This window comes from Cydia splendana, chromosome Z, assembly GCF_910591565.1.
Source record: "Cydia splendana chromosome Z, ilCydSple1.2, whole genome shotgun sequence".
In the NCBI taxonomy this organism is placed as follows: Eukaryota; Metazoa; Arthropoda; class Insecta; order Lepidoptera; family Tortricidae; genus Cydia; species Cydia splendana.
Window position 1 is genome coordinate 48019666 of NC_085987.1, and position 23291 is coordinate 48042956.

Here is a 23291-nt window from a genome sequence, read left to right on the forward strand (position 1 = left end):
TGGTATTTCTTTGTTTCTAGCTCTTAAACCATATTTTTTTTTTTTACAAACAATGTTTAGGTGAATCATAATACATTTAATAACCTTTCATTACATGTAACACACGTGTATGTGTGACTCATATAGTCACACATACACGTGGTATAGCTATAAATTACATTTTGCGAATTTCGGCAGTGTTTATTTGTATGACGTCATTATTTGTTACTTAGGGACAATAGAGATGGTCTCCCAGCAGTTTTAGAATCCAGGTCATAATGCTAATAACATACTAGTAGCTCATGCGGATTATCCTGAAAATGACCAATTAGGATTTTTTTTTACTTTAATGCATTTGTACTGGCAAATACCTATATTTAGATGCATAAGTTCCACATATTTTGTTATAATTAGATTTTATTGATATCAGTGTATGGCTTGAGATGTCATCTTTCATGTTGTAGTACATTGCTTTAACGTCTGACTTTTGGTTTGGTTGTAAAACCCAAATAATCGAATATTTTTTTACATAATTTAGATTTTTTTGTAAATGGCTCTTAAACTACTGTATATTTTTGTACACACTGTATAAATGAAATATAGCATATTCAATTGGCTTTCATTCATTACCCCACACGATTATGTACCATGCATAGTTTGGGTACAATATGCAATATTCGCAACGAGGCGGGAGTCGTTTTGATGACGTCATTCCGCTGAAGTAGATGTCCGGCGCCGCTGTCTCCCGGCAGTTTTGGAGACCCAATACCATGCCAACAACATACTAAAAGTTGGTAGCGGTTTCCGGATCTGAACTATCTCTTCGACCGTTTCCCATAAGGCATAGTATTTATTTTTATGGGCTCTGGAGTAGGTAATTTTTAATTCGTGTTTTATATATATAGTCCTCCTCATCGTTTTCGATGACGGCGACCCCAAATAAACATCATGGACGTTGTCTAGCGTGAGCCCTTATGTGGCTGGCCAGGCCGAACTTGGTCTTAAATACTCTATTGCACGTGTGACAATAAAGTTGGCCAGCTGCGTTGAGCGTGTACACGTAGGAGGGCTTAGGTATCTCTCTTTCCGTAATTGGCGTTTTGTGTCTAAGCTTGTGAGGCGGTTATCCTCAAACATTTTGACACCGTTATGGATGGTAGAACGCCAAGATAACCTTCTTCCAGCAAGCTCCTCCCAACGCTCAGGCGCAAGCGATCGATGGCGCAAGCGCTCAGATGCCGTTTGAGCACGTCCTTGTAGCGCAGGTGCTGACCATCGTGCTTCCGCTTACCCACTGCCAACTCAGTGTAGAGGACAGCTTTAGGCAAGCGGTGGTCATCCATTCGAAGGACGTGCCCACACCATCTGAGCTGCTGCTGCATTAATATGGCCTCCATGCCATACATTCCGGAACGACGCAGGACCTCGGAGTTGGGAACATGGTCCTGCCACTTGATCCTGAGTATAGACCGCAGACACCTCAGGAGTGTAGCTCATCCACATAACTTGTATGAAATGTCAAAGACTCCCGTTAGTGCCTATTTATACCACCTTATGCGCTGCGATCGCTTTACTTACCCCCACCATGCACTTCACACGGTGCCAATAATTTACAATTTTTCATGGTCCTTCGGCGCCCGGCTTTGGAACGCGTACAGCGCGCCACGTACGTCGGGCTACGCCCGACTCATTTAGTATTGGGGCGCCGAAGGCGCCCGGCTTTGGACCATGTGAAGCGAGCTTCGTACGTCGGGCTACGCCCGACTCTTTTAGTATTAGGACGCCGAAGGCGCCCGGCTTTGGAACGCATACAACGCGCCACATACGTCGGGCTACGCCACGCCCGACTCTTTTAGTATGAGTACGCTTCGGATTAGGTACCCGTACAGCGCGCCGCGTAACACCTGACTTCTTTGGCATCGGGGCGCCTTCGGCTTTGAAACTCGTACGGTGCGCCACGTACGTCGGGCTACGCCCGACTCATTTAGTATTAGGGCGCCGAAGGCGCCCGGCTTTGGACAACGTGCAGCGCGCCTCGTACGTCGGGCTACGCCAGACTCTTTTAGTATTTGGACGCCGAAGGCGCCGGGCTTTGAAACGCATACAGCGCGCCACGTACCTACGAGCCCGACTCCTTTAGTACGTAGGTCACGGCATAAGTCTTGTCGTATGACAAAAGTATTTATTGTTTTTCTAAATAATTTCCACCGCACTCAATACACTTTCCCATACGCAAGAACCAGTCATCAAACCAATGCTCCCATTTTTCTTTAGAATAGAATAGATTTATTCGTAAGCACAAACAATCGGAACAGTACATAGTATAAAAGAAAACACAAAATAAGATTAAAGTGCCACGAAATGGCTCCATCTCAGCATGTTGCTGGTGGCTTCCAGCGCTGATCTTCCGATGAGACCATCAAGTGAGAAGAATCACGGAAGGTAACAGACAAGAAGAAAAAAGACAGAAATAACATACAGTAAACAGTTAGTTACATAAGAAAAAAGTTACACAGCAAGAAGATACAACATAACGACTATTTACAATTAAGATTAATTAATACAAAAACAAGCATCGTGCTCTAAATCGCTGTATCGATCCGGTCCGGTCCGACCATATCTTTATCAATGGAATCACAAAATGTTTCCCAGGCTGCGATTAATTCCTCCTCCGAAGTGAATTTACGTCCCTTTAGTTGTGATTTTGCAAACGGAAAAAAACCAAAGTCGCATGGTGCCAAGTCCGGACTATAAGGTGGATGGTCCAATACTCGAATTCCAGATTCTTCAAAAGTCTGTTGAGTTAACAGCACGATGCGCTGGAGCGTTGTCGATATGAAGATACCACGAGCGCATAGGGGATCTTGGTCTGAGATTTTTCAACGCTGTAAATAATAGTGGCAAACAAACTTCAGTATACCAACGAGCTGTGACTGTTTTCTGTTTATCTAGCACAACATTGGCCACTAAGCCCGTTAAACGAAAAAAAGACACGATCATTCTTTTTCCAACTGAACGTGATTTCTTCACTTGTGTAGACTGATCTTCATCTTCGAAGACCCACACTTTGTTCTGTGATTTAGTTGGTATATCAAAAAAATACAACCAGCTTTCGTCACCTGTAATAATTGAATTTACAGCACTGTGTTGTCCCAATTCAAAATCTTTCAACATTTTTTTGCACCAAATTACTCGTGCCACCCGTTGTGCGTCGGTCAACTCGTGGGGTATTTACAGGGTACAAAGTTTTCTAACATTTAAATGGTTCGATATAATTCTTCCAATACTTCGTTCGGAAATCGTCAGAGTTTTTGCTAATTGCTTATAAGTGATTCGTCTATCTTTAGTTATAGCTTCTCTCACACGTTCAATGTTTTTTTCAGTTATGACTTCTGTCGGCCGGCCTGAACGAGGATCGTCTTCTAAATTAAATAACCCACGCTTAAAATTTAAGAACCATCTCTCAATGGTTCTTAAGGACGGACAATCCTCACTAAATACCTGCTTCATTTCCTCTTCACACTGTTTAGCAGATAGTCCGCGACGAAAATTGTAGAAAATAATAGCACGATAATCGATAGTTGGAAATGACGTCATAGCGACGTATTTAAAAAATCACCGATTAAATTGCGTAAATAACTAATTGTTTATATTTTGTACTTAGACAATACAAAGAGGGTACTTTATAATAAAGTAAACAAATCGACGCCGCGTTATGTTTAAGTGCAGTACGACAAGACTAATGCCGTGACCTACGTATTAGGGCGCTTAGGATTTGGAACGCGTAAGCGTGCCACGTACATCGGGCAACGCCTGACTCTTGTAGTGTGGGGGCGCCTTCGGCGCCCGAGTTTAGACTGAGTGCGGTGCGTCATGTAGGTAAGTTTCAGTATGCTAAGCCTGACAACTGCCAAGGCGTTTTTTGTCCTGCAATTTTTACGAAGTGAATATATGAGCAACTTTTACTATAGGACGTACGTAGTAGTACTATTATCTAAAACTTCTTGCCTGGCTCTAGTTACGAAGGACTTTTTTTTCGAATAAAATCAATATTTTTCAGGTCAGCTCCCCATGTTAGCATATTATTGCATTGTCATCGGAATTAAGGTAGTACTTACTCAAAGTTTCAGCTGAACCGAGGAAGTGGTTCATATTCATAATGACTCAAATAAATATGCCTACAGGGCAAGCTAAATAAATGTAAAAACGAAAGTTGACTGACTGTTTATTATAAATGACAGTACGCAGCTACAATTTGCACAATTCAGCGTTTATTGAACAGGGGGCTCCACGCCGCGGGCTCCGCGGGGACCTTCCTGTGGACCTGCACCTTCAAGCCCCGGTTGGCCGGGGCCTCGCAGAGCTCTGGGCACTTCTTGGCCGGGGCCTCGAAGACATCTGGGCTCTGCTTGTACGACGGGTCACTACCTGTCACACATACATAAATGAATAAATTTTAATACAATCCCCAAAATTGACAGCGATTCAGGGACAAATCATGCTGTTCCTTTCTAATCAAAATTCAAGTCATTATCTGTGGTTGTGCACGCAAAGTAACGTCAAGTTTTGCCAACCCTAATAATTGCTCGTACTTACAGGTTGGCCCAAAAATAGGTACGTTGTCAACGGTTTTTTAACCGACTTCAATTTCATAGAAGGAGGAGGTTCTGTATTCGGTTGTGGCTATTTTTTTTCTTTTTTCTATGTACGTTCACCGATTACTCCGACATCCGTAGTCCGATTTGAGTAATTCTTTTTTTGTTTGAAAGGAGCTACCTCCAAGTTGGTCCCATATTAATTTGGTTCTGTTCTGATGATGGGATTCATGAGGAATTGAGGGAACTCCTCAATTTTTAAAGGCACATGCATGGTGTTTTGGGCGTTTTCTTAAGCAACTCGAGCATTTTCTCCCGAAAACCACCAATTTGATGAAGTAGACCTGATGATGACGATTATTTTGATGATAATGATGATGATTTCTTTATATGTAAGTATGTTCAGCGATTACTCCGGCACCTGTGATCCGATTTGAGTAATTCTTTTTTTGTGTGGAAGGGAAGAAGTTACCTCCAAGGTGTTTCCGTATTATTTTTGGTTCTGGTCTGATGATGGAATCCATGAGGAATTGAGGGAACTCCTCAATTTTTAAAGGCACGTGTTAAGTGATTTCGGGGTTTTCTAAAGTAACTCGAGCATTTGCTTCCGAAAACCACCAATTTGATGTACTGCAACTGTAGCCTTACCACGAGCTTGACATTGACATATTCGCTAACGTCTTATGCATCTAAATATAACTTTTTATGCATCTCGCTCACACTAAGGTTAGTACGAGCGAGATGCATAGGAAGTAAGTTACACACATGCTAGCGAATATATCAATGTCAAACTCGTGGTAAGCTGGTAAGGCTACTGATCGTGGGTTAGGGTTAGGAGTTAAGGGGTCGGGGAATGGCGGTTGAAGGGTTGCTGGTTCCGGATCGAGGGGTTCCTGGATCAGGGGTTGATCTGCTGTGAGGTTGAGTGATCGGGGGGCTGAGGGATTGGGTCAGTGGCGGGGCGGGCGGATGGATTTAGTTGACAGGAATTATAATTTCCCAGACGGACTCGAGAAAATTCCTGATTACATATTTACTAAAGTAATAGGTGTTACACGAATTTAGTGTTAAACATGATCTTGTTTTTCATTCATGCGTCGCGCTCTTAACAATGCGTTAAAACTAAAAATGGTAAAATAAAAACTTTTTACAAAAAAAATTAAACCGACTTCAAAAAGGATGAAATAAAATATTATCCTTTTTTATGTCTATGCGTTACCAACTGATATGTTTGAAGTCGGTGCCAAGCCAAGTAGTAACAATACCAGTCAAAAATAATCAGCTATATGGCTGTAAATTCCATTAGAACTGTACTAATAACTATTATAAATGAGTAAAGAATTCTGTCTGCCTCTTTGTCGCCTTTTCATGGCTAAACAACTGAACCGCTTTAGGTGAAAATTAGCAAGAAGGTAAATTCCTTGAATTGTTTTATATTTTGAAATGTAGTCCTCTGGATAAGGGACGGGAAATAACTCAGTCCCAATCCCACACTTGCCTGCTATAGACTGTTCGAGCATTAGTAAGAAATGCTCTTTAATAAATACGACGGCAAAAAAATGCATTTATATTTACACGACTAATGTGCCGACAAATATGGTACGGACTGCGCCAAGAAGGTTTGATCGTGTGTTCTGAGGTGTGTTCTTAGGTCCAGTCGACGTCAATGATATGTTTACACTTTTGCACTTTACTTCTTTGTAATAAGGCGAAAAGTGTAAACATATTTTTAACGTCGACTGTAGCTACAGAAAGTACGTTCATTGTCGTCGTGTAAGGCAATCCAACGTAGGTAAATCCTTATCGAATCGCACCAAAATCATGGTATGCTTCAAAATTTGGCTTGGCACCGACTTCAAACATATCACTTGGTAACGCATGGATATAAAAAAGGATAATATTTTATTTCATCCTTTTTGAAGTCGGTTTCATTTTTTTTGTAAAAAGTTTTTATTCTAATTATTTTATTAAGTACTTACGTAACAAGTACAAAGTGAGTTAAAAATTAAAACTGCAGTCTTTTTATGCAACATAAATTAATTGTCTTCAAAATAGCCTCCTTTCGCTTTAATACACAAACGCAAACGTTTGCTAAAATTTTTAACGAAATGCCGCAGCTCCTCCAAGAATATTTTGTCCCATTCTTTGGTAAGTGTTGCTTTTAGAGCGAACATTATTCATATGATATATTTGATAGTTTACGTTTGTTTGTTATGTATATTTATTTTTTGTTTAAAACCAGATATGTTTCAAGTTAAATGTATTAATTAAAAAAAAACGAACGGATTTCATTCCGATGCTAAATATCATTAATTATTAAAAATAATGTTTGCACAAAGTACTTAATTATGCAACATTTCGCATTTTTAAGATCTATAAAACCAGATACATATTGTCTAACGTAAAGCAGTCCTAATTTTTTTATTTGAAAACAAGGACCATATTGAAAATAATTATTTCACGCCACTGTTCGGAAATGTGGCAATAGATGGTCTAAAACCAAGCTGGAAAGTAGGCAATAGCTGTAGCACCTGAACCACCACTACTACAATGTTTCATTGTTATCATCAACTGTCATTGGTGACGGTTCGCTACAGCAATGAGTATCATTTAAAACATAAAAATCAATAAAAGGTCTTTTTTGGCGCAACTTTTTCCTTCAAAAATAAAATTAGGTTATTTATAGGACCAATTTCTTGTTTAAAAAACAGTCAGTTCGTTCAATTTACGCTTAAGTCGTTTTTTACTTTTGTAGCTGTTTTTTAGCAAAAACGCTTCTAAGTTTAGAGTCGGTTTGAAGCAAACAACAGAAAAACGCCTCTTAAAAGTGATAAAAAATAAAAAAGGATAAAAAGGCGGGATCGGAAAATACTCACTGAATTGGATAGTGTAAATTGTGTTTGACTAAAAAATACAAGAAACACGTATCTACGCTCGCTATAAAAATGAGTTCTTCTAGTGAAGAAATAGTTATTTGTACAACAAGAGATCAAAGTTTGATATTTCTGCGAGTGCTTATTTTGAGTCCCGTGCAAGCGAAAGATTCTATAATAGATTCACGAGCGTAGCGAGTGAATCTAATTTAGAATCTTGAGCGTAGTAAGGGACTCAAAAGCGCACGAGATGTAAATAACTTTGATCTCGTGTAGTACACAAAATTTTTCACACCTTAGCAGTGAGAACATACCTATTAAACAACTTGAAAAATGTAATCCTTCTTCGTTTCTTAATACCTATGCACTCATGTTTTCTTAAGATATACAAACAATTAAGTTTAATTACCGCAATCTAACACAAAAACAAAACGTAATAATAAATTTCAGTAAAATAATATGGAAATAAAGAAACATCAACTGACACTTCAACCAACAACTTTTTTTTGTAAAAAAGTACTTTGTAAGATACGGTCCGAATTGCGGATACGTACTATTTGTCAACTATAGTAGAAATTCTTAAAAGTAAAATAATTAATTTTGCGTGATAATCTGTGTATTTTTTGAGTTCATTATTTTATTTGTACAATAAAATACCTAAAATATAGTATTTTTATCAAATCTTAAACTTTATATTAATTAAATAATTATTTAGAATTCATACTCGTACGGAGCTCGTACGTGGTTTGGAACGATGCGTTCTGAAGTTTTTCGGGGGTCTATTATAAACAGTCAATATACCGTTGAATGTCGTTTGAACTTTTTTTCGTCTGTTTCTTTTTGCTAACAGTGTGAAAGGGACAGAGATAATAGAACCCAAGTATTTCGAACTTGTATTAGACCCCGCATGTTGAAATGACATTTGACTATAAAGGTCACTTGAATGTCATTTTGTCTCACTCAGTGAGCAAAATCGCATTTTGCTCACTATTTTTAAGAAGCAAAGTACCCTTGTTCGAGCTGCTGAGGTGAAAATGATATTCTTACGCTGACGCCTACCGAAATTCAAGAGACAGCACAGGCAGTGGCTAGTAATTTGCTACCAGAGAAATCGCGGGCTAGTACTTATAGTTATGCAAATGTTTTCTTATTTCCTCGCAGTAGTCGTGAAAAGCACTATGTAATGCCTCGGCCGGAAACGCTAAAGATGGACTCGTATTATTTGAGGGCCTCCACTAACGTGTCGGCCCTCAAAATCACTCCTCCATCTTTTGGCGGTTTTCCGTCCTCTCCTACAATGTACTATTTCACCATTGGGGGAGAATTTTTGTTACGTGGTATCACTCGTCTACACGCACTCTTTCAAATCGTCCGTGTCACATTGCAGTGTCACAGTTTGTCTTAAGTGGCATCCCCTCTGTCAAATTTAATATTAACTCCATGCATTTGACGTCCCCGCCCCCGCAAAAATCGGCAGACTGTTTCGTACAGAACATGACAGCCATGACGTCTCCAGTTACTAAATGCTCTAAGGCAACAAATAAATTTGACCAATAATAGTGTCGCATTGCGTATGTTTTGTCCCTCACGGAGGCACGCGTATAGCACATCTATAGGATCCTACCATCTATGTCGTATTACCGACGCTGAGCCGAACGCTGCAGTTTCCCCCACTGCACAGACGTAGATTTAACGGATTTAGGCGGCCAAAAGTCGATTTTGCAAAAATCAACCTATTGATAAAAAAATATCACGTGGGGGTAGCCTATAGACCCAGGTATATTGTGGTACCCTCCCCACTCCTTATCGTCAAACCTGAGCCGCACAACAGGCAGTCGAACTTTGACTATCGCTCAGAGCGCACGTTTCTGTTCTCGACGCTCCTAAAAGTTACATGTTTTCCAAAGTGTATATATTTTTTTTCTGGTATTTTTATAAAGTTTTATTGATGGAATCCAGTTATTCAGGGAAGAATTTATATATTTAAATCATTTGATATTATATTTTTGACGTTTATCATATATTTTGAGCCAGTTAAATATGACCTTTCACAAAATGTTGTTTTTTTCATAGATTTGGTTTTTCAAACGTCTTTTTGTTGTACTTCAGGGTGCGTCCCTGTAGTGTATTGTATATATTTGAATAGAATGCTTATTCCTCTTTATGGTGTTTACAAAATTAGCCACAACTAACCGCAACTTCCGGACTTAGACGCATTCCAAGAAAATTCCTTTTCGTTTAAATTGATTAAAAAAACATATTATTTTTACAGGTAGGTAAACCTAGTGCTTCGGGGAGAAAAGTTCTCACTCGAAAATATATTTTAGAGTAAATACAAGAGCAAAGTTTACCTGATTTTAATTTTTTTTTTAATTGATAAAATATAATTATCTTTAATATAAAATCACGTATTATAATGTTTTATCCCATTTTGAACTAATATAAACCCTAAAATAATATTGGCCGCCTAAATCGGTCAAATCTACGTCTGTGCACTGGCGCGGACACGGAGCGAAAATGCGGGCATCCTTCTCTGTCACTCTTGTTACGCCTTCATTGGAGTAAATTTGAAACATCCCTGCAATTTGCGAATTTCGGTTTACGCGGGAGGTCCCCTGGCAAGGGCGCGTGCGACGGATTTTACCTACGATGGCACCCGCGTGCGTGCGCCCGCCCCGTTCTCGAGAGATCATGATGTAAGGAATAACAACACCTTAAATAATACAAAAAGATCTAACCTGGGGCGGCACCAGTCGGTCTGGGGCTTTCTATCGCCGTTGTAGACACTGAAAAAGGCAAAAACGTTTCATCTACCTACTTACTTAGGTCAAAGAGAATTTGAAATAGAGAGTTACTGACATGGTAAATTATGTAGCTAATAACCACAGTACATTTACTGCCATCTTTCGACAGACGATTAATACTGTTAGGACGCCATTTGACTTATATCATTATTCTTTCACTGATAATATGTGTTAACTTGTTAAATATTAATATTCGAACGAGCGAGCGAAGCGAAGTGAAGTTCTTACATTCAACTTTGAACACACGTTTGGCTAGGGGCACGTCCCGGCATTTCGATGTTTTTAAGCTGAACTATCAGAGGATAGTTTGATACTCAATTACTTAAGTAAAGGGTCTAGCAGGCTAAGGAAGGAGAAGGGGCCCCTGTGACGAATATCGGATTTTTATAATGTCATTTGTTGGCTATCTTATAATATAGAAACACCTTAACTTTCAGCCCCCTATCTTGAACCGTCACCGAGATAATGTCAAAAATTCATTTTATGGACACATTTTTCAAAGTCGTTTTTCTCCTGAACTATATAAGGTAGAGCAATCAAACCAAATCATAGCTACAAAGAATGAGTAGGAGTATAACTCAGATTTTTTCAAATATTTAATTCCCTGAAAAAATAATGATTATAATGCCAGAGATTTTTTGACAGCTCTTTTCAACAAGTATTTGTAAAGGTACACCTATGGAAAAAATCACATAAACTGCAAATAGTATTAGCTACTACCATGCGAAAAATCAATTCAATATAATTGGTGCAACATACTTAAAAAAAATTAAATGTCAACGAAAGCGTTTAGCTATCAAAGGCGTCTTTCATTCTGAAGGAGATTTTCTGTTTAAATGAGGTTTAATTTCGTTGCCTAGCAAGAGAGAGTGTTTATTTTGAACTTGACGCATGGCTGTCAAAAAAGGTTACTCAACTCATTTGATAGTTATTGCTTTCGTTGACATTATTTTTTTTTTAAGTATGTTGCACCAATTATATTGAATTGATTTTTCGCATGGTAGTAGCTAATAAATACTATTTGCAGTTTATGTGATTTTTTTCCATAGGTGTACCTTTACGTATACTTGTTGAAAAGAGCTGTCAAAAAATCTCTGACATATTAATCATTATTTTTTCAGGGAATAAAATATTTAAAAAAATCTGAGTTATACTCCTACTCATACTTTGTAGCTATGATTTGGTCTGATTGCTCTACCTTATATAGTTCAGGAGAAAAACGACTTTGAAAAATGTGTCCATAAAATGACGTTTTTCACATTATCTCGGTGACGGTTCACGATAGGGGGCTGAAAGTTAAGGTGTTTCTATATTATACGATAGCCAACAAATGACATTATAAAAATCCGATATCCGTCACAGGGGCCACTTCTCCTTCCTTAGCCTGCTAGACCCTTTGTTCTAATTTAAATGAAATTGGGTGAACGTATAGTCGAGGGCATTATATTTTAGTCATTAAATTTTGAGCTGGCTCGAACAAGAGGTTATTGAGCTAGAAGAGCTTAAAATACTAAAAAGCCATTTGTGAGGGGTCTTGCTATTCTGGTCATTTTAATTGCATGAAAGTATGGTCGAGTTTGGTATCAAATGAAAGTGCTCGGTTTACACATTTATAATATTGTTTTTTTAATTTAAGATTTTTTTCGAAAATTATGACAATTTTGGAAACCAAGATGGCGGCCATGCACTATCATAAAAGTCGTCATGGATGTCGTTTTATAGGTTTTAGGGGGCGCAGGTTTCGAAAATGATGACTATTTTGAAATCCAAGATGGCGGCCATGCACTATGTCGTAAAAGTCGGCATGGATGTCGTTTTATAGATTTTATTGGGCGCAGATTTCGAAAATGTTGACCATTTTGGATTCCAAGATGGCGGCCATGCAGTATGTCATAAAAGTCGTCATGGATGTCGTTTTATAGGTCATGGACATTTTCGAAATCTGCGCACTTGTTTCAAATAAGATATAGATGCATCCTAGTAAGTCAACAACATCTGATATCTACTATCGAAATGTACTTTTGATAGTAGTAGCACGAAATGTAATCTGAAAGGAATCAAGTAATGCATTCCTGTGATGAGGAATCGACATTGATTCCAATTACTAGTAATTGTAATATTCGAGAAATTGATTCCTGATTCCTCAAATGGAATTGTACTTAGTAATTCGGCATTGTTAGATTAAAAAGTAATCTGGGAATCGGTAATCAGATTAAAAAGTAATTTCAAGTAATCGTGGAATCAGGAATCAATTACGAAATGCCCATCTCGGACTAAGTAGCACTGCATTCAATTGATCTTTTTGGCGAACCGCGAGTTCTCAGTTCGGGGCGAACTACTAGTAATATTAACGCCATCTACTCGAGAGTAGGCTGAAAGTTATGGCGCCATCACTCAAAAAGATTGCACCATACCTTTGGCCTATAGTCGAGTAGATGGCGTTAATATTAATATTTAATAAGCCAACACATATCAGTGAAAGAATAAGGATTAAAGTCAAATGGCGTTCCAACAGTTTTATGTTCTGTCGAAAGATGGCAGTAAATTTACAGTGGCTACATAATTTACTTTGACAATCCGTCTCTATACGCTCTATTCTCTTTGCGTAAGTTTAAGATGATTATCTAAGCTTAGGTCTCTCTCTATATTATTAGTAAAGGTAGGCACGAACTTTCGAGTCACAGGAGCCTGGCCACCGCCATCGCTATAATACAATCGAACTTACACTTTTAATTTAAAACGGCATTCTAAAATAATATGAAGTTTGGCGTGAACTTTCAAGTAACATCATTATCTGGGGGCACGGCCGTGTCCTCGCCGAGACGAAACGAAGGGCAAAAGGCAGTGCATATCTTTTCTCGGCACGGTGCGTCGTATTTTCGAACCCTCATAGTTTCGGCTTGGATAATGCTAGAGAACTGTTTTTTTTTGTATAGGTACCATGTAGTTAGATTTATCAAAAACACCAAGTTTTATTAGGCTGCCTTCTACTTAAAATTTTATAGATACCTTATTTTTCACTGTCCGAACCATATGAAATTCGTATCATAGAAAATACAGACTACTACCTGAAGCCTTAGTAGGCTGAAATTAGGCATGTAGAGATGGGTCTGTATGGAAATACATCTGGTGACCAGGAATCTGTAACTTTCGCCCTGCAACCCCTGAAAATAGGGGTACCTAAAAATACCTATAAACCTGAAAACATTGGTACCTGAAGTCTAGAATCGTGAAATTTTGAGGGGTAGCACAGCAGTGATTGGAGTGCAAAAAAATATATATGAAAAAAAAAACAACGGGTTGCACTCCGGGAGTGCCGGCAGAAGTGAAAACTCAATGACTAGTGCAAAATGTCTGCAGCACTATGTATAATTGAGGTTAACGCCATCTAGCGTTATTTCGTCGCATTACTTGAAACCCCTAAGCACATCACTGTGAGTACTAAAGTTATATTAGTACCAGTTTGAGGGAAACTCACAAGATGGCATTTAAATAAAAAAAAGAAAAACTCAATGACTTTGTAACAGTGTCCGTCACACGTGACGTCACGTCTTACGTCTTACGCTCTCGCGAGTTTAAATTTTTTTCCCCATCACAAAAAGTGCTCAGTCCCGCTAAAGAAGTATTCACTTCAAAAAAGTTTTCGAAGAGCAAATTTGAACGGTGCCCTATTGATATTCTGAGAAAAATACGAGACATACATACATACATACGTACATACGAGATCCAAACTGCTGTTGATAAAATAAATTATCACCATATTTAGTAGTAGTATTATCAGTTAATGTTTTACTTATTTTCTCTTCGCAAAACGCTTTTGTATCTTTTGATGTTTACATGTTTACATTATGAACCTCCAGGGGGCCGATTATTGAATTTCGATCGCTCGATTTCTCACTCGAAAATCGGTGGAAAACGGCGAAATGCTAATTTTTGAAATACTAGCGATAGAAATTTGGAATCTATTGGTATTGACCACTCGATTTCAATTCTATTAGTAGAATTTAAATGCCTAGTAGTGGAGATATTATTTAACGAAATACACGAAATCGAGTGGTCGAAATTCAAAAATCGGCCCCCAGGTCTGTTTTTATATATTTTTGTAAGTTATATCTATATTTTTATGTATGACTGTATGTGTTCTGAACAATAAATAAATAAAATAAATAAAAATAAAAATTACGCCGTTACGTACGAAAAATTTTCGATTCACCGACAACGATCCGCAGACGGGTTGTTTGGCAGAGTAACGACTGGCAGAATCTCATTACGCATAATAGTCGTTTGCAAGAGTAGTCAGTAAGCAGAACATTGATACGCATATTTACTCTTCGCAGATTAATCATTAAGTAACTGTCACAATTACCCGAAAAACCATTGGAAACACAATGGGTCGAGTGATCATTTGGTATTAATATTGATTAGCAGAACTTCTCTCTTATTAATGGCTAGACTAGGACAATACATGAGTAGGCTAACCTACACAAAAACTTTTAGTTAGAGTCTGATAAACATGGTTTTATACATTTAATTATCTACTTAATTTCACGTAGGTACACAAACTCGACATGTAACAATTGTTATTAAATATATTTCATTTCATTTCAAATGACCATAAAATAAAATCTATGTTGCATAGATACTACAAACTTATGCTTTTGTTCATGTTTCGATAAAAAATTGATTACAACCTAAACTAGAACCAATCATGGTATTCTATGCTAGTGTTTTGTGACACACACACACACACACGCGCGCACGCACGCACGCACGCACGCACGCACTCACGCACGTACGCACGCACGCACGCACGCACGCGCACACACACACACACACACACACACACACACACACACACACAAACAAAAATGACAGCTCCTAATAGCAAAAGTTAGCCCAGTGGTTCGATGATAATTACATCGTTGTCGGCGAAACGGAAATCGGCGTGATCGGGTGAAGCGAACGACATCATAATCAGTGATTTTTTAAGATTTTGTTAGTGGAAACCGTTTTCTCCGGAAATGGATATTGTATGAAAAAGTACCTACTAAGTAAGTATTGTCAGTGTCAGTAAGTAGCTATTCTTCCCTCTTAAATAGGTGGCGCCACAACACCTAAAATATTTGATAAAAACATTCAAATAATTGACAGCGCACTTCACGCCGTCAATAACGCCTACGTTCTTAGCTACGAAGTACCCTTGCGCTACCCTGGAGAGATTTGGAACTATTATTTATAGCTGACGGCTGGACACTTTAGCAAATATTCTCCCATAAAGGAGTTTTCTCCTCACCTCTACCCTCCATATTGCTAAGTTCAGATAGGTAGGTATCGATAGGTAATTTACCATTTACTCATACCAATATTTTGTTCTTTTGGTGACTCCTAGAGGCGCTGTATAATTCTCCGATGTAATTCTTGCTCTGTTTTTTAGTATACTTAGAAAGGGACAGCATCGTTTGGAGAGGAGTGAAGTTGGCACATTAGACCATAAGAAAAGTAAAACGTGACATACGGCGCGTTTATTCACTTAAAGTCAGTGAAAAATACTCTGGCAGCTCATGGTAGAATTGGTAGAGGTACAGTTTTCTTACCAAAACGCAAATTATTTCGTAGTCGACATTTAGCGTCAAGTAGGGGAATTTATCAGTACTGTAGTTGACAATAGATAGATGTCGCGATGACCGAAAAGTCTAATGCTCAACAATTTTCAGCTAATATTATAACCGGAACTCTATTTTCAACTACTTCTGCTTTCAATATTAGTTGTAAATTATTTTAGCAGTGTAATGCAGGTTCGAATATAGAAACCACCACGGCAGAGTTAAAGACGTTTATTGTCAAGAAAATCGCACCACAGTAAATATTATAGGAACAGTATGACAAGCGTTAGCTAAAACTAAGAAAATACGAAAACTAAAAGCAATGATATGAATGAATCACAGTAAACTTTAGCAAAACAGTACGGCAAGCTAGTTCTAAAAGTAAGAAATGAAAAATTAAACAATAAGCAACAAGCGTAAATTGTTATTGTGCAAACATTAACATTAAACAAGGCTAGCGTATAAGAAAATATCAGTGAAAGTTTACAAGGGGAATAATAATATTGCAAAGCAAGTTAAACTAAAATAATGCTAAGCGTTTAGAAAATCAAACATATGCAAAACAAGGCAACAGAGTATAAGCTAAAAGATTCAAACTTTAACAATTAAGCGGCAAGCTATAATAATTAGCGTATAAAATATTTAAAGGCACAACATAACAAAAGAGACTAACAAAATATTACAACTTACGGTTTACTTAACTTAACATGCAAACGAGACGTAGTGCAATGCCAAACAGATAAACCGTATTACGGAAGTATCGCTTAGCGCAACTACTCCTAAGTACAGAGTGTACGTCCTAGCACTTAGAAAAGTACGTCGCGGCTGACCGGCACTGAACCGTGCTACGGAAGCAATACCGGGCGGTCGCGATGCTTTGCTCGTCAAGTCAGCTACTCCGTCCCATCTCAATGTGATCGGATCGCTGCGCGAGACAAACTGAGCGAGCCGGGGCCGCGCTGCGGCTTATAAAGGCCTGGCGCGGGCGACCGTGCGGGCTGTGCGCGCGCGGGGTAAGGCGGGTTCCTACGATACCGGGCGCAGCAAGTAGCGCGTATGACTCATATTATTACTACGCGCGGTGGTTTCTTTTACGTTGCATTACAATCTCCCCCTCTGGCTCCGAAGACGTCTCGGCGAGGAAGCCAGATTATCTTGTTGACGGGGTTGACGACCACGCGGGCGTGAAGTGCGTTGGGATGTGTCTTGGGTTACAGGCTTCTTTGGAGGACGACCTCTTTTGCGGATTGGTATAGCAGGCGATGGCAATGGGCTATCTTTCTCGCATTGGTATGGGCGCAGTGCTGAGGCGTGATACAGTCCAATACTACAGTTCGGATGGCTAGGGTCGGCAATATGGAAGGAACTTGGTCCATGGCTGCTGAGGATCGTGTATGGACCATCTCTCCGAGGGGCGAACTTTGCACTAAATCCTTGAGCGGTTTTACTAACAGCATGGCTTTCTACCATCACTCGATCTCCAGGCTTATAATTTGGACAATTTCTTCTACTCTTGTCGACGTATTCTTTCCTCTTCTCCTCCTTCATTTCCTGAACTTCTCTTACTCTATTCAGCGTTTCCGCTATGGTTAATAACTTTGGCGTTATTTCCGGAATGAAATTTTCTGACAGAATTATCTCCCTTAGATCATGCTCATTGTCATCAGGGGTTCTCAATTCGCGGCCAAATGTCAGATAAGCAGGTGAATGGCCAGTGGTTGAACCTGTTGCTGTGTTCATTGCGAAACGTATACTTGGTAGCTGCTCAGACCAGACACGATGATTGTCACCTACTAGTATGGCTAGTTGCGTCTTGAGATCTCTGTTTTTACGTTCAACGGGATTCGTTTCTGGATGATACACGGGTGTAAACGCATGTTTGATCTTGAGGACATACGTTACTTGTTGCATAACAGCGCTGACAAATTGTGTGCCATTGTCACTAATCATCCTTCTCGGCATTCCATATCGCAAGAAGATCTCGTTGATAAGTGTCATTGCGCAAACTTCAGCGGTTGCACTCTCCAGTGCGAATAATTCGACCCAACGAGTGCACAAGTCTTCGATCATTAGAATCCATGACTTTCCATCTGATGATGTCGGTAGAGGGCCAAATAAATCAAAAGCAATGACTTCAAACCTCTTATTCATTGCTGTCGTTTGGAGTAATCCAGCTGGCTTCATGTTGGAAGGCTTGTATCTTTGGCATGGTATACAATTTCGGACGTAATTCTCGATGTCCTTTCTCATGCCTTTCCAAAAGTATCGCATACTGATACGATTAAAGGTTTTCTCTGCGCCGTAGTGTCCTGCGGTAGGCTCGTCATGGTAAACAGAGATAACATCTTTTTGCTCGTCTACTGGAACAACAAGCTGACTGTTTTCAGCATCACTGTCAGGGTTATATCTGTACAATATGCCGTTGTTCATGATATATCCTTTATGACTCCAGTATCTTGCATCTTCTACTGAGCTTCCTTCTAAAGCTGTGATAATCTTCTTTATGTTTTCATCTTTCAACTGTTTCTCTCTTATTTCTTTTGGACTCTTTGTAGGTGTATCCACTACAACGCTACAGATTCCACAACTTTCCTTGTTGTCCAAATCACAGTTAGGGCGTGACAACATATCGGCAACGACATTTGTTCGACCGGGTATATATTTTATGGTCAAGTCGAATGGCTGCAATTGTAGAGCCCATCTGGCTAATCTACCTGTTGGAGACTTTAACGTCATAAGCCATCTTAAAGCTTGGTGATCAGTCATGATCGTAATCGGTGAACCTTCTATGTAGCCTCGAAATTTATTAACTGCCCACACGACGCTCAAAGCTTCTCGTTCAGTAGTCGAGTAGTTGCGCTCTGCCTGATTTAACAACCGACTAGCGTATTCAACGGGATGTTCTTGATCCCCCTCCCCCTGCACTAAAACTGCACCGATGGCATAGCTACTAGCATCTGATTTAATTATGTAAGGCTTAGAATCATCAGCCTGTGCTAAAACGGGAGCTGAAACGAGGAGTTTTCGTAAAGTCTCAAACGCAGTCTGCTGCTCGCTTTTCCAAGTCCACTCTGTGTTCTTCTTTGTCAAGCGTGTGAGAGGCTCAGCAACTGTAGCGAAGTTTGGCACGAATCTTCGGTACCATGAGCACGTTTGTATAAATGACAATAAGTGTTTAAGATTAGAAGGCGCGGGCATCTTCAAGATTGAACTGATCTTATCTGGATCGAGTTCGAGTCCATCCGCTGTGATGTAATGGCCAAGATACTTAATCTTTGCGACGCAAAAGTTACACTTCTCTCTATTCGCTGTTAGGTTGTACTCCCTCAAACGAGCGAATACATCTTGCAGATCTTTTAAATGTTGCTCAAACGATATGGACATAATGATGAGATCGTCGAGATAAACCAAAAGTTTTATATGACTCAAAGATATGCGGAAACCATCCATGAGTCTCTGGAATGTGGCTGGCGCGTTACGGAGTCCGAATGGCATACGGAGAAACATATACATGCCAAATGGCGTGACGAAGCTAGTTTTAGGTTGATCCTCGTCTTTGACTTTGATTTGCCAGTAGCCAGCACGCAGGTCTATGGTAGACATGAAAGGCGTTCGTTTAGCATTGTGCAGCAGATCATCAATGCGAGGTAAGGGATACACGTCAGGTGTTGTAATAGCGTTCAGTTGTCTATAATCAACGCAAACTCTTGTTCCTCCATCCTTCTTAGGAACCATAACAACAGGTGCGGACCATGGTGACTGACATGGTTTGATTATCCCTTCATCGAGCATTTTACTGATTTCTGCTTTCAGTATTTCAGTTTTTGCTGGCGGTAAACGATACGGTGGTACAGAGATGGGTCGATGACTTCCAGTGTCGATCACATGCTCTGTCTGCGTTGTTGGTTTTCCGTTTGGAATAAAAATGTCTTCGTGTCGACTTATCAATTCGTTCAACTGCTTATCTTCCTCAGAGCTGAGAACTCGTTCAGCTATGTCAATAGAAGCAATATCTGTGCTCGGAGTTCCAAAAAGATTTCTGGAAACGGGTGATAACTCTATGTCATCTTCAAAAGCTTTCATCGCATCATGCTTCAGGGCATCTATAATGGGCGAGTAGCCATCGAGCAGATCGTTACATTGACGTTTCGGTGGAGTGCGCAGGTCAATCGGTATTAGAGGTCCATAACTCTTAAGAATTTCTTCAGGTGGTAGCTGGCTAGTACTCATGCTCTGTGTAGAGGTAGAAGGGGCTTCATCAGCTAGCTGCGGCTCAAGCTGTCGCTTAACGGCCATCTTTGGGGACACGGTTAACCCAATACTGAAGGAAGGTCCATATGGACGCTCAAGACTCATTTCAGTCATTGATGTAGATTGCTTTGGAGTCACACATTTCTCTGGAGTTGACAAAGTTGGAGAGAGTAGTTCTGGCAACGAAACTTCAGATACTATTTGGCTAATAAGAGTTTCTCCTATGTCTTCCAGGATCAAATCGAAAACTTTGGAGGGCTCATCTAAAAATCGGCATGTAAGCTGAGGAACATTGAGGACCATCAGAGAGTCGGTTATATAGTCTACTCCTAATAAAGTCTTCGTATTACTGGTCCCTGGTAGCACAACGAGTAATGTAGGTACAATTTTACCATACACATAGATAGGCACGGTGATGGTGAGGACGTCTTGCATCTTCGTTAAACCATCTGCGAGGGTTATATATCTCCGTTCCTGTTTAAACTTGTATCCCTCGTCTGAAAGTCTTCGGTACAATTGGTATGAACAGACACTGGATTTCGCGCATGTGTCAACATGGCCAATTGATTCTATATTATCAATTTTCATGGGAACTGTAGGCCTTCGGTGTGGTCCAGATAAGTTAATTGAGCAGATTTCTTCTAACTTGACTTTCTCAATATTGCACTTCGGACACCGACTACGAACAACGCCTGGCTCACCACAACCATAACACTTAAATTTTGGCTTTGCAGGATCCAAAGGAGTGACTGACGCTGTCGCTGACTGACTAGGCTTTGGGACCGCTTCTGGTTTCTCAGTAGCTTGCTCGTTTCTTCGTAACAACTTCCTGCAAACGTCAGCCGTGTGACCTGGTATTCTACAATAATTACAGCGTGACTTCAATTTTGTGTTGTGACTGGTTACTGGTTTTTCCATCTTCGCCGCTCTTTCACTTAAACTGCGTTCGACGTGTCTGGCCTTTTCAGATAACTCTTTAAAAGTAGTTACTGTGTCTCTGTTAATTTTATCCCTGATCTCAAAACGTAATTGTCCAAAAATCATATCTATCTCGAATTGTTCTGTAAACCGAGGTGGTGGTAATTGTGCAATGAGTGCTCGCTTCTTCTGTATAAAAATCTCTGTTGGTGTACTCTTGTCTTGCTTAATCTCGATAATATCCTGTAGGATTGCATAAGTAGGTTTCTTTGGTGCGTAAGCGTGTCGTAAACGATTTTCAAATTCCTTCCAAGTATCTATTTCATGCTTAACGCCTTGCCACCAAACTGCAGCATCGTCTTGTAATATCAAGGGCAGCCCCTCTAGGATTGCACTATCTTCTAAATCTTCCACTTGCTTAAAGGTTGAAACGCCTGATATAAATGCTTCTACTGCTGTATGACTTCGAGTGCCATTGAATCTTGCAGGACATTTGCTAAGTAATGTTTTCTTTTTACTACTACCAACCGCTTGTAGCAGTTCCCTGAACTGTTCCGTCGATAAACTCATGAGCTGGGAAGGCTCCTTCGGAGAAGATTCAGTCGACATCTCTGGTTTGATGACCTTCGTCTTGATGGATTTCTCGACAGTTCTAGGTCTTAAGTTATACCGTTTGGCCCCACGTTGGGCGCCAGATTGTAATGCAGGTTCGAATATAGAAACCACCACGGCAGAGTTAAAGACGTTTATTGTCAAGAAAATCGCACCACAGTAAATATTATAGGAACAGTATGACAAGCGTTAGCTAAAACTAAGAAAATACGAAAACTAAAAGCAATGATATGAATGAATCACAGTAAACTTTAGCAAAACAGTACGGCAAGCTAGTTCTAAAAGTAAGAAATGAAAAATTAAACAATAAGCAACAAGCGTAAATTGTTATTGTGCAAACATTAACATTAAACAAGGCTAGCGTATAAGAAAATATCAGTGAAAGTTTACAAGGGGAATAATAATATTGCAAAGCAAGTTAAACTAAAATAATGCTAAGCGTTTAGAAAATCAAACATATGCAAAACAAGGCAACAGAGTATAAGCTAAAAGATTCAAACTTTAACAATTAAGCGGCAAGCTATAATAATTAGCGTATAAAATATTTAAAGGCACAACATAACAAAAGAGACTAACAAAATATTACAACTTACGGTTTACTTAACTTAACATGCAAACGAGACGTAGTGCAATGCCAAACAGATAAACCGTATTACGGAAGTATCGCTTAGCGCAACTACTCCTAAGTACAGAGTGTACGTCCTAGCACTTAGAAAAGTACGTCGCGGCTGACCGGCACTGAACCGTGCTACGGAAGCAATACCGGGCGGTCGCGATGCTTTGCTCGTCAAGTCAGCTACTCCGTCCCATCTCAATGTGATCGGATCGCTGCGCGAGACAAACTGAGCGAGCCGGGGCCGCGCTGCGGCTTATAAAGGCCTGGCGCGGGCGACCGTGCGGGCTGTGCGCGCGCGGGGTAAGGCGGGTTCCTACGATACCGGGCGCAGCAAGTAGCGCGTATGACTCATATTATTACTACGCGCGGTGGTTTCTTTTACGTTGCATTACAGCAGTATATTTTTCGTCAGTAGCGATACTTGCGACATCTGGTGACAAGTAGGGGTATTGATAAACCCTAGTACTTGACGTTAGATGTCGACTACGAAATAACTCGCGTTTTGGTAAGAAAACGGATGTATGGAGTTACCACTCTTTCTTTACTTTCTCTATGGTAATGGGTACGACTTGTACAGAAGAACAGCCGGAGACAAGAAAATATGTTTCGCACTTGCTTGGTCAATCAGAACTGGTACAAATTTTAATAAAAAAAAAATACATGTTATTGGATCGAACTCGAAACATCGCACTACAAAGCCGCGGTTTTCCAACAGCACCACGATAGCACGTAGGAAATATCATGTACATATTATCTATTCTACCCAGGCGTGTGTACCAACCAAGGTATCTCCAGTGTAATTTTGCTACCTATCTTATTCTCTATTAAGAATTAAAGATCTTAAGCGTGTAGATAGAACACATGTCACACGTGAAATAGTGTTGTCAATAACGCTCATTTCGAGGCTTAACGGCCTGGCCACGACATTGGTCTACGGCGACTGGCGGGGCGACTGGCGGGGCGGCTGGCGGGGCGGCTGGCGGCGCCACAAACGCGAGCGACCGCCAGGCATGCCACGTACTTTCAGTAGCGGGGGCAGC

General features: G+C 39.9%; 1 protein-coding gene across 1 annotated transcript in view; it reads right to left on the minus strand.

Annotated features, from left to right (window-relative positions):
- Nucleotides 1-4187: 4187 nt before the first annotated feature.
- LOC134805168 (uncharacterized) overlaps nt 4188-23291 on the minus strand; it is a 56414-nt gene continuing 37310 nt past the window's right edge. The window contains exons 8-9 of the mRNA XM_063778467.1: nt 10186-10233; nt 4188-4407 (exon numbers count right to left, since the gene is read on the minus strand). Coding sequence (XP_063634537.1) covers nt 4244-4407; nt 10186-10233 — 212 coding nt within the window. The 3' untranslated portion in view covers nt 4188-4243. The remainder of the gene's footprint in view (nt 4408-10185; nt 10234-23291) is intronic.